We start from the raw sequence: 17,565 nt of genomic DNA on the forward strand, positions 1-17,565 counted from the left end.
TATACCGTATAATCAGCCCCAAAATAAGACTATAAATTATAGTAAATAATAAATATAGCCTTATTTTGGGGCTGGTCGTACACCAATCCCATTTGTACGTCAAGTTAGACTACAAGTGTCTCAATAGTTAGTAGATCAGTTTAAGTGTTTAGATGGGAAGAGCACGCTGTACCGGGTACCCCCTAGCAATAGCTGTATCCCCTAGCAATAGCTGTATCCCCTAGCAATAGCTGTATCCCCTAGCAATAGATGTATCCCCTAGCAATAGCTGTACCCCTAGCAATAGCTGTATCCCCTAGCAATAGCTGTATCCCTAGCAATAGCTGTATCCCTAGCAATAGCTGTATCCCCTAGCAATAGATGTATCCCCTAGCAATAGCTGTACCCCTAGCAATAGCTGTATCCCCTAGCAATAGCTGTATCCCCTAGCAATAGCTGTATCCCCTAGCAATAGCTGTACCCCTAGCAATAGCTGTATCTCCTAGCAATAGCTGTATCCCCTAGCAATAGCTGTATCCCCTAGCAATAGCTGTATCCCCTAGCAATAGCTGTATCCCCTAGCAATAGCTGTACCCCCTAGCAATAGCTGTACCCCCTAGCAATAGCTGTACCCCTAGCAATAGCTGTATCCCCTAGCAATAGTTGTATCCCTAGCAATAGCTGTATCCCCTAGCAATAGATGTATCCCCTAGCAATAGCTGTATCCCCTAGCAATAGCTGTATCCCTAGCAATAGCTGTATCCCCTAGCAATAGCTGTATCTCCTAGCAATAGCTGTATCCCCTAGCAACAGCTGTCCCTTTTCAGCGATTGAGAGTTCCACTTGATCATTAGAAATGCATATTAGGAGGCTGAAATAATATTTGTTGGTTTCTTTAAATTATCGAAGCCCACCGTGAAATGTTCAACTTAAATGAAAGATCCAAGTTATGTTTATTGATCATTTGTCCTATTTCCGTTTAAGAACAACGTAGTTTACTCTTCTTTGTTCTTATTCTTAATATTTAAGCTGTGAGACTGAGGCCACTATCTTTTATAGTGGCCTTAATTCTATTCTAATATCTCGTTTAAGCTGTATAATACAATGAAACAATTTTGCCGAATATGCATGGTGAACGGATAATGGATATGTGCTTACATCGGCTGTGGTGAACCGTGAAATCATTTGGTAAATCTATCAATTGTTAAACGTATTTGCACATAGAGAGTTCCTCAAGTCTCGACCTGTAAAATAGCTAGTTAACCATCCCTTTGCAAAGTATTTCATCGATATTTAACAAAGTTAAGATTAAATGAAATTTGATAAGTATTGATGTAATACTTTCCACACAGTTCATGTATTTTATTCGCAAAACTCAGATAAAATCCATGAACCGCGTTGGGAGTAATTATATAGGTCAATCAGATTTCAATTAATCGTTTAATTAGATTTGGTTGAGTATGTGATCACTGTACTAACCTTTATTATACCTACATGCATTGTATGGTATCTGCTTCTTTTAAGTTTAGTGTGGTTTACAATAAAAGATGTTTTAATTTTGTCTTAGCCTTATAGGTATTGATTTATACCCTCCTAATTGATGGTTAATCATATATGAGCGGGATATAAATACCTCATTTCATTTCATTGTTATAAATTTGAAAGTTGCGACACTCAATGGTGGTGTACAGGATATAGTAATACTTCTCAACAGTCAACTATTTGTTACACGGAGTCCGGTGAATTGTTTCTTTATTGTTGTCGTACGTTTGGTGCATATACCCTTTTTAAATTGTATTCAACCAGTACTGGTTGTGTAAAATCCGGATTGGAATATTATTTATGATTCGCATAGTTGTAATGTTTTCTTGTATTGGGTAAATTTCGATTGATCCCGTTTGGTGCGACAAGGAAAAGGCTCTTATCAGGAAAGGAATTATTCCTTTCCTGATAAGAGCCTTTTGCTTGTCGCACCAAACGGGATTAGTATAAATTTACCCAAGAAATCAGTAGTTGTTGTATAATATTCCCAGTATTATTGAATTAAATTTTTCTGCATAGTGTACATTCGAGAATATATTCTTATATTGGATGCATTGGTATTTTCTATTACCAAAGCAGAACCAGGTATACCCTGACAACAGGCAGCATACGAATAATTACTGCTAATTTGGCGAAACCAACTGCAATCAGTTATAAGAATAGATAATAATATGTATACCAGCCTACTTAATGTGATAAGCAGTAAAAAGTTTATCAGATACAATAATCAGCATATCTTAATCATCGCTTTATTACTCTGCTTAAATTGCAATAAGCAGTTAGTTAGCTGACTGTTGCTAAGCACCGTGCTTCTGTTGCTGACTGTTGCTAAGCACCGTGCTTCTACTACTAGAAACTTCCAGCACAACTGTAAATCTGTCGTACTAATAATAAAATGTATAATCAGGTTAATAATTTCATTTTCTTGAGACTGTGTCCGAAAATTCGACACTAAGGCCAATAAGCTAATTATGCTAATAGTTACGCTGCCATCTGAATCATGTCTCAGTTATAATAGCTCTCCGTTAGTCTTGGTAATCCAGACGTGAGACGTGCCACGTCTCCTGAGACGAAACAAACGGTAGCAGACCATTGAGCTCGTTCTCGCTCTGATTGTCACTTATTGTCACTTATATTTATTGTCCTTGGTACACTTTTCCCTCAGCTTTATGCATGTACTTGATAGTTGATATCACGCCGATCCAGTTAGCTGGCTTTTTGTCTCTCACATGTTCCAGTGTAACGTGAGCACTGTCAGTTTACTTTTACTTAAAAACAACTTATCAAGGACGTGATGTTTCGCGGAACGTAGAAACCTTGAAACAAGGTCTCTTTCTATATCTCCTTCATCGCGACTTGATTTCAAAGACAGTTCGCTTATTTTTATGGTATACAAAATATTTACTGATCTTCTTTCAGTTTTTCGCTGTCCGTACTCTGTGTATTGCCGTTTTCCAAAACGTCAGCAGAATATAAGAATATAACCTAACTTAGAGAGTAGAGACGCATTACATCAGTCTCATATTGTCGCCCGATCACGTACGAACACCTACATGAACACCTACTCATTCGTTGTTTGATTGAAATGATCTCTACAATGCTTAATGCTTATTATCACAAGTTGAATAAACCATTATTTTCAAGGATTTTCACCATCAATTAAGCCATCTCGAGCCTCGCGTTCGAAGAATGAATAAACACAATTAGTTTGTCAATAGATGTTTATTGTTTTATGGGTGTTTACGTGTCACGGGGGCAGTTTTAATAGCCGAAAGATATGCAATATGGGCGGTTTTAAACGGCACGTTACATTTGATGACGACGAGCTTTAAAGCAAAGATTTGCTTCAGACTTATATATAGGTCTGACTTTCAATTATGCGTGATGCCATGATGCTTTGTTTCTTCAATTGATTCACAAAGCAAACGTCAAATAAAATCGGTCTGCGATATGATTATGAAGAAAGAAACAGTCTCAATGTTTGTCGTCTTGGGTTTTACTGTTCCATCTCATTCTCAAGCAATATCTTTTCTATATCTAAGCCGCATTTTCTTTTACCATTTTTAAACTAGTTTATCTAAGGAAGATATAAAGATGACGGAGCAAGGGGCCGACAGTAATGGCACTTGCAACATCTATGACTTCGCCTGCAAATCCGGGCAAACGTTAATGTCCTGCACTGAAATTAACCCTCGCACTCTGGATATGGCCATTCTCAGCACCTCCATCGTAAGTATTTACCTACATTTACTTACCACTTTGTTATCTAGAGACTATAACCATATTATGATACTGATAGTTGACACTATTCTGAACATTGTAGACAAACCTCCCTCCTGCAGGTGATCGGTGGAACTATACTATTCCTGAATCTAGTCATTCTGTGGACGGCTCGAAAGAAGCACTGCAGAACCCCGATTAACGGTTTGGTCTACGGCCTCTGTGTGGAGGATCTATTGACAGCCCTCATTATCATTCCTTTATTCATCGCTTCTTTTAAGTCAGATCAGTAAGTTAAACTCTCTATACACTATAGTTACAGCTTAAATTCTCTCTTTCTATAAATAGTTACAGTATTATATTGTGAAGGCGTTAACCTTTGAAGTGGGAGTCATTAGAGGTTACAGAGATTTAGAATTTTGTGGAGACCTTATATTCGGTTATCGGTACCACCTGCTGACTTCTTCTTTATTTTTACTCTACCGCTAAATTGTTACATCCCAATACCGCTTCTTAGGTGTAGCTGTTATAAGACTTAAACCCTAAATTGTTTAATATTATGTTTCCAACATATGTAAGGACAAATAAGATAATTTAATAAATAGTATTGATGAATAAAAACTGAGTGTTAATTCACTTTGATAATGCAAGCCATAAATTAATTACAGATTATGAATTATCCAATATGTTGTCAAGTTTGTTAAAATGAAGCCGAATTAACACATCTTTAATCGGATTAAAACTTTGGTCTGCTCATGACGTATTAAACTTAAAGTCGCAAAGCGATTGTATAGTTTATAGAATAATTATATAATTATACAGTAATATTAATTAAATAATAATAATTATAAATATATTATAATTACAATTGTTTCTCCCCAGAATATTCCTGAGTCCGTTGTGTAATCTGTACGGGCTGTCAGTGGTGTTTGTGAGCATGGCCTCTGGATCTACAGTCTGTCTTATCAGCATCCTCCAGACATATGCTTATTTGAGACCCCTGGCTTTCAGATGTCACATCAGAACCTATACAGTCAGGATATCTTCCTTTGTAAGGTGGGTTGTCCTGTGTTATTGGTCCTTATAGTGCTGGTGGTTATTGTATTATCATGCTTTTAAAAAATATTATTTCTTATATTAAATTAATTAATTAATTTAATTTTTTAATTTTTTAATTTTTTAATTTTTTAATTTTTTAATTTTTTAATTTTTAATTTTTTAATTTTTTACTCATTGCTAATATCTACATGTTGTCTTCACTTGAAATTCCAATTAATCTCAATTAAACACTTTCGCAAAGATACATTCCGATAACCTGATATAACCACTGTAATACCCTCTACAGGTACATGCTGATGTTTGTGTTTGTCTTACCTTGTATGGTGAAGCAGGACTTCTTCTTCCAGTACGACACCTCCGGACACATGTGTACCTGGAACTTTAACGGTCATATCGACGCGTCAGGCTTTAACTACATCCAGGTTTTTTACTATTTTTTTTCTTTGTATTTTCTTGCTGTCTAATCTACCTTGTTTTTCGTATTCAGGGTTACATATTTGCATTGTTGTATGTCTGAATGTGAATATTATGATTTTATCTTGGGAAATGTTTGGAAGCTTTATTTGCACAGAACTCGGCTCGCTGGGCATTTCTACGGATTCGACTCCCGACATTTATCACAAATTTATAATGTTTTGGTTGGCGATCGCAGTCTTCAATCGCCTGTAAAATTTGACTAATTATTTATAGAGCCCTGATCCTGCCCGACACCACCAAAACGCGTATCGATTACTCATAGTCTTACTGCGTGCAAATTATTTGAACATGGAACAGGTCACCCGTATAATTGTATTTCACAAATAAAATGTGCACACATTTTTTCACTGTATTATTTGACCATGGAACTACACCCATGTAGTATGAATAGAGGGCAAAAAAATAAAATGAAACAATAGTTGAAACAATATCAAGTTGAAACAAAAGTTATACTGTCACAGTACATGGTCTGCCATTCTCTATAATATGGAGGTATTTTAGCTAAGAGTAAGGGAGACTCTGTCAAAGTGTAGAATTAAGGTATTAAATGTCATTGGTAGTTGTACAAGAACCTGGTATCTTCAAGATATCGAGAAAGGTCCCTATTATAAGGTCCATAAAAGTCCTGCAAGGCCTTCTTTGTTTGCGGAAGCATGTCACCTTCCTTAACTGCGCTTTTTCGTCGGCTGTTCTCCTTAATTGAATTTTGCAAAAAGTCTTCGAGTTGTTGACTCGTTGGTTGGGAAACTCCCAGAAAAGAAAATATCCTGGAGATTGTTGGGAAGGGATATAAACTGTAATCCTCTAACGAAACCACCAAGATGTTACCTCCGAAGACTTTTTTCCAGTCTCTTATAAAACAGATGTAGATACCAAGATTAAGTCTTAATTTGGGGTCGTTCTGTGAATCATAACAACAAGTCTTAAGATCTTGTGTCTCCAAACACTTATGAAACCTGTTCATCTCCTTGGTAACAGCCGCTTCAAATCCGTATGCTGTTACATTTGGATCATTCCCAATATTAAAGTATAAATAGTCAGAGTATAATCTCTGAACGGGGTCCCGAGTGATGACCAGAATCTTTGCTTCTGGAGTCAGCTCATTAAGCAGGTCCGCGTTAGTGTAAGGCGGCTGGTTTTGCCCTGAATATCGGGTCTCCCATCCCCTCAAGTCCCACAGCATGGACTGTGTACCATCTAGTAGCATCAGGTTGGTGTTTCCTTCCATTTTTTCAGGACCCAGCTTATTTAAAAAAGCTGAGAACTGTGTGGGGTCTGTGGTTCCCTTTGAAAGGTGGTTTGATGGTTTTCCTAGCCTTTTTCTTGCCCAGTAGTGGTTTTCTTTACCAGCGGTTGGTTGCACCAAATCTGGATGCCATACCAATTTTCGGTACAAGTCCGTGGAACCGCATTTTGGCATTCCAGCTAAATACACACTAGGCAAACAGAGAAGTTTAGAGTCTTCTTCTTCTCTCCAGCAGAAGCTTTTGTATTCGCTCAGGAACTGAGCTGGGAGGTGGTTAAAAACATCGGGTGATTCTCTTCTGAGTAGGTTTGTCAGATCTCTCTGATCGCTGTTGTCTGCTGTGAAGGTTGCAATTGTAGTTGTAAAACCAACGTTTCTAGCTGTGTTGATGAAATGAACGATCGTGATTGTAACTATTACGATCAGTATTATCTTCGCCTGCGGTGATATTTACTGGATAACTTAAACAGTTATATAGTGCTATCAGATGAAATAAGCCACTTCTGGAGTGATCTGGGTAGCTTGTTTTTCTCGGAGGCGGTGCACACTTGATATCAATCGACCGATCAGAGCAATGAAATTTTCCAGTAGCTATCACATTTTACAACAAGGGTGCACCGAATCTGACAAACACTTGTTGAATGTTGTCCAGGGGCTGATTTTATCTGACAACACGATAGTTTTAGTATGTACTCGATAAACAAGAATTAACAGAACTGTAAATGGGGGATTCATTCTCTGTTGTAACCTAATCGTGAGATACAAAGATACAAGATTCGTGAATCAAGGAGCAATGTTTTATTCTTATCTATCCTAGGCCTATGAGAATCATATATTTGAATTGATGGGTATAGGACACTACGGCAGTGGACATTCGATTCAATGTACAAAAATAGTGATCTGAGTAACATGCGATTCCGCCGTACTATCCAGATCTTTTTCTAAATTAGTTCCGCCTTACGTATTTTGCCGTAGTGTCCGGTCCCCGAATTGATAAGTAGGAACACAACAAGATAAAGAAAGCTTTCTCACCGCATTCTTTGTATACATTCTGTGAAGTCGACAACTTAAACAGCTTGAGATATCAGCTTTATCTTGTAATCAGTTACATTTACATTATCATGACTCAATCTGCCGTTTTCTGACAAAAGTGCTTACCTTAGTTCGTTTAATTATGGCGGGTTAAATTTGGCGGTTTTTCGGAAAATCTGCCTTCCGCCATATTTTTACCCGTCATTATTTTTACCCGCCATAATACAACCCGCCGAGTCAACTTTTGGAGTTCTGGCATAATAATCTTTCCTTTTTTACATTGAAACAAGCGTCATGCACTCACTAGGTTTTCCGACCTCAACGAGGTGGTTTTATTCGAAAAAATCGAATACTTTGGTTGTAATGGACGCACAAGTACTGTTAAACTGATTGATACCGTGCTATGATACTTATTACCTATTCGTACTTACTACCTTTTCATATCAACAGAGATGTTATACTGCAAAACGTTTAATTTTAAATGTTATTATACTTTGAAATTGCAAACAAACACGCAGTCTGAAAAGAAAATTGGGTAGAATTTTACAATATGGCAGGTAGAAATTCGTGGATTTTCAAATTTTTGTGTGAAAATAATGTTGCAGGTAAATAAGCGGCGGGTTAAATTTGGCGTGTTTTCGGAAAATCCGCCATATTTTTACTCGCCATTATTTTTACCCGCCATTTATTGATTTCAATGATGAATCAGTGGAGTTAAGATAATCACATTTGTAATAGACAAAACCTCTCTGTACCGCGTCAATCGTTCGAATCTAAACCGGCCTACCTGGATTACCAGACCTCTTTTTTTCTCAACAATCAGACCGAGTTTTGCAACAAATGTGATGCGGATGTATCATAGCTAATATCGGATTTGGTGGGTGACGTAAGTAATATCGAGCTGTATTCAATCACAGGGTGATTGCTATTATGTGTCGATATTACTTACGTCACCCTAATGATACTTTTCATACAAACAAGTTAAAACAAATTCTTTATTTCGTGCATCCTGGGTTTGGACAGGATATGCCCGCTTAAAATACTTCCATCGCGTTACACTACATAATTCTGAAACATATATTACATTTACAATAAATTATGCAATATCACAACATTACAATCAACAAAATAAATTTAATCGCAAAATCTCAAATGCAAATAATCGTAAATTAAACACAAAAAAAAATTAAACAAGCAATAAATGAATAGACAAATGCACATCCACTGACAACTTACTCCTTCATAAAATTAATTTGTGATACATCACATTTCTTGCACAACTCGGTCTGCTTGTTGAGGAAAAGAAGAGGTATGGTAATCCAGGTAGGCCGGTTTAGATTAGCACGATTGACGGTACAGAGAGGTTTTATTTATTACAAATGTGATTATTTTAACTCCACTGATTCACCAATTTAAAAAATCAATAAAATGATAGTACGGCAGGATATCGGTTCGATCTTGAATGTGCCTTTGGTGCAGTTTCTGTGAAAATCGATAAGGCTGTACAGTGTACTGTAATTAATTATAAAACTCTAATATCGTGTGGTTAGAAATTAGAAATTAGAAAGATCATTACAAAATTACATGTGTCAGATCCAAATCAATTAAATGAAACTTATTCAACCAAACGAAAAACATATCACAAATAAAGAAATGGTTTCAAAGTGTGCACAGATTATGGATACTAAGTCACAGCTTACTTTCAGGAAATCTTTCACGAAATAAATTATAAACAAAATTTCTAGTCTCAAGAATGTAATGAGAGTGAAATGAATACAGTGAGATACCAAACACCGGTTTAGGGAAGTTAAGGAAGTGAATTTCATTCTCCTCTTTATTTGACTTTACTATAGAACGTATAGATTTAAAGTAAACTTCTAAAGGAAACGTGATTGCACCAGAGCTGAGTCTCCTTCTGTTGAATTATAAAGAACAAGTGCAAACCCTCATGGGATCAGGGGATCGGTGAAGAAATCTTACAGCAGTCAGTTAATTACAACATGAAACTGAGAAAATCCGGCTATTCGTGAGGTGCACGGTATAATGACATGATCTGATTACAGTATAATCGCATGATCTTAGTTTAGAGGACAGCAAACTACTGAAGTATGGAACTGAACCAATTGTCAATATATGTATCAAGTGTGGGGACTGGGGACTGACCAAGCCAAAGTGGGGACTGAGTGGGCCCCAAACAGCTGTATAAGTTTAGTTACGGCTCGTTATCGTTACTACTGTAAACTAGTATAGTTGTAAGATAGCAGTATAAGTTGCACGTGCATTAGAACTGTGTGGTTAGCAACGTTTAATTATAATGTCCCACCGTTTATACTTTATACGGCACAAACGACAGTATTAAAGGACGAAGACACGCCCAATACTGCTCTCGATATACTGATATTATCGCATGTTTTAACTGTAATGAAATGAGAAATATGATGAATATATAATAGTAGTACGATCGTGCCAGTTAGAAAAATACAAGCAAAAGCGACAAGTTGTGTAATGTGTAATACGTGTGTCTACTCGTTTTATGTCCAAAATAAACAAACACTGCTCTTAAGTCTATCTGTCATGAAGATGATGTAACTATAAGGTGAGGCCGAGCTAATAGTCGTTACCAGTGCGCGGGGGTCTACTTACCTGTAGTATACAAGTAGAGCTGCGCACTGGTAAGTGGTAACGACTATTAGCTCGGTCTCACCTTATAGTTACATCATCTTCATGACAGTAAGGTGACGTTTAAACTTATCCCCTCATCCCATGAGGGCTGCAGCGAGAAGTGAGAACTTTATAATTCACATGCACTTGTTCTTTATAATTGTATAACAACAGAAAGAAACTCAGCTATGGTGCAATCATGTTTCCTTCCAGTTTGATTAAAAGTTTACTTTACATCTATACAATCTATAGTAAAGTCAAATAAAAAGGAGAATGAAATTCAGAGGCACATATTAGGTGCGGTAAAAAAAATCGAAATTATGCGGTACCACACCCGACTATAAAGGTTAAATGTGCGGTAAGGTGCGGTAAATTTTTACCAATTATGCGGCAAATGTGCGGCGATTTTTTCGAAATTTGTGCGGGAATTGTGCGGTTTTCTTTTGCATTTTCTCAAGGACTTTGGAAATTCTAAACGTATAACCGCCGCTCTTATCAAAAATAGGTCTGTTTATGTGTTACTGAAGGTGTAGTTCTTTACTAAGACCATGATTGAACCTAATATTGAGATTCAGTTATCTGAGAACAGTGACTTGATCTGGTAGAGATCAGGAGACAGTTATTTGAAGTCGCCTCTTGATAGAGTCGATCAGATCCCATGCAGGTATCTTCTGTTTCTTGTGTGGTGAGCTTGATGATGGGTCACTGGAGAGGCCGACGACCAGGCCCCCTTATTATTAGGGGTCCCACGTAGATCAGATCATATCACCAATTAGTGACGTATAATTAGTGATGTGATCCATCAGTAGAATTTAACTGACCTAGAAATGGGCTAGATACAGGGTAGAGTTCACATGTCAACTCTGTACATCATGGCATTGCATTAAGAAGTAAACATGATCTTTAAGATCTGACCGCTTGACTCGTATATCACATAAGTGGTCGCATTACAAGGGGGAAGCTTCGATTCCAAAATCGTATATCGAGAGGTAGGTACTACTAAAAGGTACGGGCTTCAGTAAAGTAAATCGTTGACACACCCTTTTGATCGCAACGTGTAGCAAGTAAACCGGAAAAAATATGTTAAGCTCATAATGATCATAGTGATCATTATGCAAACATTCACATGACGATGACTCACCCACTTAAGGAATTGTGCGAGAAGATGAACAATCAACAAAGGCAAAGATGAGGAAATAAAATAATGTGTAATGCGTGTTAGGCATAAGGTTAGTTAGGAGTTAATTTGTTAAGTGAATTTGAATCATGAGATTTGGAACAATGAGAACATTGATCAATTGTTAAGACAATCTATACAGACAACATCTCATGAGGGTAAAGGAAATATTTCTATGGACGTAGTGATCAGGAGTGTCAGCTTTATACTCGGACGACGAGCCCTCGGTCCCCACAAAAGATAATCTTTATAATTATAGTTAAGACTAGTAGTACAATCTGTGTAAAAGAACTAATGGTCAGTCTATAAAACACATGAAAAGCAGTGTGCTCCATACCCCTTAGTCTCTAGCTTTGTTATCAAAACACGTGATTCGATCATGTGATGTTATCTCATTGTAAACAGGGTTTATTTGTTTTATTACGTGTAGTATGGTAAAGTATTAACACAATTTAACTAATAATATTATGTGAACAGAGTCGACATGTGAACTCTACTCTGTATCTAGCCCATTTCTAGGTCAATTAAATTCTACTGATGGATCACATCACTAATCATACGTCACTAATTGGTGTCATGATCTGATCTCCGTGGGACCCCGAATAATGAGGGGGCCTGGCCGTCGTGCAGCCGGTCACTGTGTGTAGCTGTTCGTTTCTTTAGGAAACGGTCCATGACGTTGTGATGTGATATAGAGTAAGCAGATGATGTGGTGAAGTTACGAATGATAACTGATACACTATAATCGAAGTACGGTAACGACGAGGGTTCCATAACGGCCTGGGTCACGGTCCCGAAAGGGCCTGGGTCACGGTCCCGAAAGGGCCTGGGTCACGGTCCCGAAAGGGCCTGGGTCACGGTCCCGAAAGGGCCTGAGTCACGGTCCCGAAAGGGCTTGGGTAACGGTCCCGAAAGGGCCTGGGTCACGTGGTAACCGGGTAACGTGGCCTAGGCATGAGTTCCAAAAGGGCCTGGGTCACGGTCCCGAAAGGGCCTGGGTCAGGGTCCCGAAAGGGCCTGGGTCAGGGTCCCGAAAGGGCCTGGGTCAGGGTCCTGAAAGGGCCTGAGTCACGGTCCTAAAAGAGCCCGACTTTTAAAATATTTTGGTTTTTACACTTGAAAATCTTAACGCGAAAATTTCAAAATTATGCGAAATTACGCGGAAAATGCTAGATTATGCGGAAATATGCAGAAAATTACAAAATGTTCGGAAATGTGCGGAAAACAATAAATTATGCGGAAATGTGCGGAAAACGGTAAATTGTGCGATCCCGCACCCATCGCACCTAATAGTAATATGTGCCTCTGATGAAATTCACTTCCTTAACTTCCCTAACTCGGTGTTTGGTATCTCACTGTATTCATTTCACTCTCTTATTTTTTCCATCCAACTTTTCTTTCTAAAATAGTATAAGAATAGTGTACACTGTACTCATAGAATAATGTTCATTGCCCATTGCCCCCCCCCCCCCCCCCCTCCTAGTACAGTGTCCCTAGTGTTTTGATGCTGATTGATTGATTGAGGAGCACTATCCAGAGACATTACTCGGCACTAAAGCCTTAAACTCTTTAATTACAATCAAATATAAATATATGCTGGTCTTTTTATTAGTAGAATTCACAGAAACGGGGATAAAAGCGACCAACTTATCAAACTTCTTTTCAATCGGACAATTGCAATATAAAACCGTCCTCTGTCGTACTGTCCGGTCCCGGTAGGACACCACTTCGCGTGCAAGAAAGAGATATGCAACGTGTATCAAGGGTGTTATCGTAACTCACCATTTATTTGATGCATTAAACACAATGAACAATAAGGGTACGATCACAGACTGTGACAACTCTGGAGAGATAATTTGTCAAATAATATGATCTTCACAGATTCACTCTTTTCCTTTTCACCTCATCACACCTGCATCAACATCACACCATCATCACACCTCGCTAGTCTTCCATGACTAACACTACTATGTAGTAATTACACTACTATGTAGTATGTAATTGCACCGTACCGTACCCCGCCGTAGTGTCCCTTTTAAACTAACCGTCTTGTTTTCAGTTTGCAACTTGGTTCTATCCTCTGTTCGGAACGTTACAGATAGTCCTCATGGTCGGATCTGTTACTGTCGCCTCCGTCCTCGTTATCAAGGCTAGATAGTGAGTATAAACCTATAACCTATTACATTATATAAACCTGTATTAGGCTAGATAGTGAGTATAAACCTATAACCTATTACATTATATAAACCTGTATTAGTCTATGGAAAAGCGACCTGGATCCATTTTAATCCTTGTTTCCTCGATTCAGTCAAAACATGATTATATAAATTCATCCCAGCCATGTTTTGAGCATAATATCGAATACACACAACTCATTTGTGATCCTAAAAGATAATTCACACAGTATACTGAAGAAGCATGGTCAGCAACAAGGAAAGAAGAAGGGGATGAAGGGGAAGAAGCGCGGGAAGGCTCCTAATCTTGCTGAGGGTATACTGCTCAGTCTCTCTTATCTTGTGGGTGTCACCTTCCTTATACTAACTCAGGTAAGCCTTATTGTCAATTGTATTTGTTTCTATCGTGTACAAAGCTTCAAGAAAAAAATAAGATTAAGATTTAAGATTCTGCCTTTGTATTGCCTCAAGGCTACCATGAAACTTAGGTTTGTTTTTTAAGAAGCATTTTGTTAGCTGCGAAAGCAGGAAACACGTATTTCAGTTTCATTATTTTGTAAATGTTTTCATAGAACAATCTCCTTAAGATCCTAATTTTACTCTTACTACGTCACATTCTATTTAACAGCACCGTCTGAAAAGCATTATTTCAGATAAATGACTACTTACTGCCGAAGAGCGCTCAGATAAACTTCATGACAACATGCAGTGAGTGGAATATATTCAAAACATCCGCCATATTCCTGACCTCTCTTCTCAATCAGTTTGCTATTGGTCTCAAGAATAGGAGGATACGGACACAGGTTTGGATATTCATGATTCAGGAATTTCTATAATAACTGTAAAATCTTTAATTTATCGAAAAGATTTGTCAGCTATTTTAAAGTGGCCGTGAATTTTTGGACCGCCTTTTTAATTTGCTTCAAGAAATAAAAACTGCAGAAATGATGGTACGTACGTGTGCAGCTTTCAGTTTCAACTTTACAATCTTTACATGCGGGGCTTGCGGGCGGACCTCGCTATTAATTATAGCGAGGTTTTTACTTCGGGAAGATGCCGTGTTTTGGCTTACTGTCACCAAGATGTAACTAGGTCGAACGGGGAAATTAGGTCTCACGCAGGAATTAGGTCTCACGCAGGCGCGTGATATATATATATATATATATATAAATAACTTAAAAGCTGCGCCTGCGTGAGACCTAATTCCTGCGTGAGACCTAATTTCTCCGTTCAACCTAGTTACATCTTGGTGACAGTTATATCTTCTCGATGGCTTGGACACTATGGCAGACAACCTTGTGGATGTCGCCGTCCACAAGGCTTATCCCTCTGCAGGGAGCAAATATCTGAACTTTACCCAGAACATAGTTCAGTTTAAATAAGCTCAATCCCTGCACCAGTGCAGACGGACCCCATTAGACGTCAGCCCAGTTGGTGGACTTACTGCAGAGGTAAACAAACAATCAAAGCGTTTGCTGGTGTCATGATTTAAATTCACTATTCCTACAGTTAATACGCGATCTAAGGAAGAGTGTAATAAGAAGGTACGGCGTAGTGAGGAGACGAATATCTAGATCAGACTATATCGTGAGCACGTTCAGGTTACGTTCCGAAACCAGACTCTCAGAGATCACATCGCAAGTGCAACGGAACGACACCTTCGCTTGAGCCATAAAAGCCGAGTGTATAAGATTATTTGCGATATAATCGTCCTCAACGTGAGATCAATAAAAGACATTTACAATTCAGTAACGTTTACAGTTTAATACGAGCAGTATTTATTATTGTGAATCCAATGGATTTTAAATTTCAGTGACTTTTGCGTCTATTTAGGGGCTATCTACTTAGGACGTCCGCCAAAATCGCAGATTTTCATACCACCCCCTTCCCCTGTCCGAGTGTGTCCGAATTTTCAATACCACCTCCCTCCCCCGGACGTCTGGATTTCCAGCTACTTTTAAGAGTACACATAAAACCAACTCAAATTCATTGTTAATAAAATTCAAAGACTTGAAATAAAATTCAAAGAGTTGAAATAAATGGGACTTTTTCGTTAATTCTGCCAAAATTTCCGGACGTCCGGATTTTCAGAAACCCCCCTCCCCTGTCCGGATTTTTCCGAAATTCCAAAACCACCCCCTCCCGATTTGCCAATTGCCGGACGTCCTAAGTACATAGATGGCCCCTTAAGGCCTGACCTTGATCGGGAAGGATTTTAATTTTTTTGCTGTGACCGTGGTGATGTATTTCTTTGACTCTTTCTTTTTATCTATTTATTATTTGGGCTTTTCATTTGTTTTTTACCATTATAAACCGAAACGCACTTCGGAAAAGTCCTCTACTTTCTAGTTCTAACAGCAGCCTCCCTCACACTAACGTCTAACAGTTACACCTCCAGAAAAGCTTTGGCAAAGGCAAACAAATTGTTTACATATAACCATTGAATTTGAACCAAAATCACACAATAATGAGTCAATAATTGAAAACAAGCTTTTACTCTTACTGATGACCTACGACAATTACGACAGTATTCAAATTGAACTTGCATTATATGTTCAATGTTGTAAATTAAAATCACAGTGCTGGCAAGCATGACATTGACCGTGTCTCTGGCAAGCATGACCGTGCCTCTATATTATAGAGAGAGAAAGAGAGAGAGAGAGAGAGAGAGAGAGAAAGAGAGAGAGAGAGAGAGAGAGAGAGAGAGAGAGAGAGAGAGAGAGAGAGAGAGAGAGAGAGAGAGAGAGAGAGAGAGAGAGAGAGAGAGAGAGAGAGAGAGAGAGAGAGAGAGAGAGAGAGAGAGAGAGAGAGAGAGAGAGAGAGAGAGAGAGAGAGAGAGAGAGAGAGAGAGAGAGAGAGAGAGAGAGAGAGAGAGAGAGAGAGAGAGAGAGAGAGAGAGAGAGAGAGAGAGAGAGAGAGAGAGAGAGAGAGAGTCGACCCTACTCGGCGAGGCCCAATGTCAAACTCAAATTGCAAATGCAATGGTGCATCTTCACGATCTAACGAAGATGGTTGCGAGAAGGCGAGAAGCATTATTGATAATATTGCTTCTCTTATAATATGTAAATCATAAATGGATATTTAATGCATATTTAATGATATTACGTAATCAGCTGAGGGGGGGTTTCCGAATGATTACGCTAGTGTAATTTTGACACAATAGCTATGTGTAAAACTAAAACTGATTACAGAGGGGGGCCGGGGGGGTAAAAATGTTCCAGAAAATTATTACGTAATATGTGAACGACCCCTTAGTATGTACAATTATGTAGTCGTCCATTGTTATATATATATATTTTATAGTGGAATTACTGGGCCGCGCTCAGCCTGTCATTCCGCCGAATCTCTATTCTATATGTTTATGATTATGAACAGAATAGCCTGAGGTCCCCGGGTAATACAGTGGACTAGCCTAGCGCGCTACTTCGTAGCATATAGCACTTGCCTCGGGCCAACATTTCGAGAAGAAAGCGGCGCGCGCTACTTCGAAGAAATTTAGACGAGTAACTGGTAACATCCGTCAAACAATTGACAATGTAGTACTGATGTCTGATAGCGTTTTTGAGTTTATTATTGATCTTTAATAAAAAGTATTCAGAGTGGTTTGTGTAAGTGCATATATTGATTCTGAAAACATTGCAAAAGATTTGATCATGAAGTTTAAAAGAAGTTATTGCAATATGCACAATTTGGGAGTGTGCTTTCTGTGGAGATAAAATCACGCATTAACCATGAATTAAATCATAAATTAGTTAAATCAATTAAATTAGTCAATATACATTTATATTTATTAAATTTAATCATCGCCTCGTTATTAATTGACGATGTCAATTCTTATTCATCGCAGCTCGGCGCGGCACAGTAACGCATCGCGCTACAAGTACAATTACAAATCGTCTCGGTTCAGATCTAAAAATTGTAGTGCGATGCACTTATTAATAAGTCTTACTCTTAACTACTGGCTATGCACTTAACTACTGGGCCGCGCATCAAATAAT

General features: G+C 38.3%; 2 protein-coding genes across 2 annotated transcripts; one reads left to right on the plus strand and one right to left on the minus strand.

The window, feature by feature from the left end:
• Positions 1–3,602: 3,602 nt before the first annotated feature.
• LOC134825981 (uncharacterized) lies at positions 3,603–15,846 on the plus strand. Its single transcript, XM_063838199.1, has 8 exons — positions 3,603–3,750; positions 3,864–4,030; positions 4,624–4,797; positions 5,087–5,222; positions 13,453–13,550; positions 13,798–13,939; positions 14,221–14,370; positions 15,077–15,846. The coding sequence occupies exons 1-8, from the start codon at positions 3,616–3,618 to the stop codon at positions 15,233–15,235; spliced, it is 1,161 nt and encodes a 386-aa protein (XP_063694269.1). The 5' UTR covers positions 3,603–3,615; the 3' UTR covers positions 15,236–15,846.
• Positions 5,697–7,660, minus strand: LOC134825982 (carbohydrate sulfotransferase 15-like). The gene is made up of 2 exons (XM_063838200.1): positions 7,556–7,660; positions 5,697–6,961 (listed from the first exon to the last, which is right to left on the minus strand). Exons 1-2 carry the CDS (start codon positions 7,571–7,573, stop codon positions 5,828–5,830), a joined length of 1,152 nt encoding a protein of 383 aa, XP_063694270.1. The 5' UTR covers positions 7,574–7,660; the 3' UTR covers positions 5,697–5,827.
• Positions 15,847–17,565: the final 1,719 nt, after the last annotated feature.

This window comes from Bolinopsis microptera, chromosome 1 (assembly GCF_026151205.1).
Source record: "Bolinopsis microptera isolate Bmic1 chromosome 1, MBARI_Bmic_1.0, whole genome shotgun sequence".
Classification (NCBI taxonomy): Eukaryota; Metazoa; Ctenophora; class Tentaculata; order Lobata; family Bolinopsidae; genus Bolinopsis; species Bolinopsis microptera.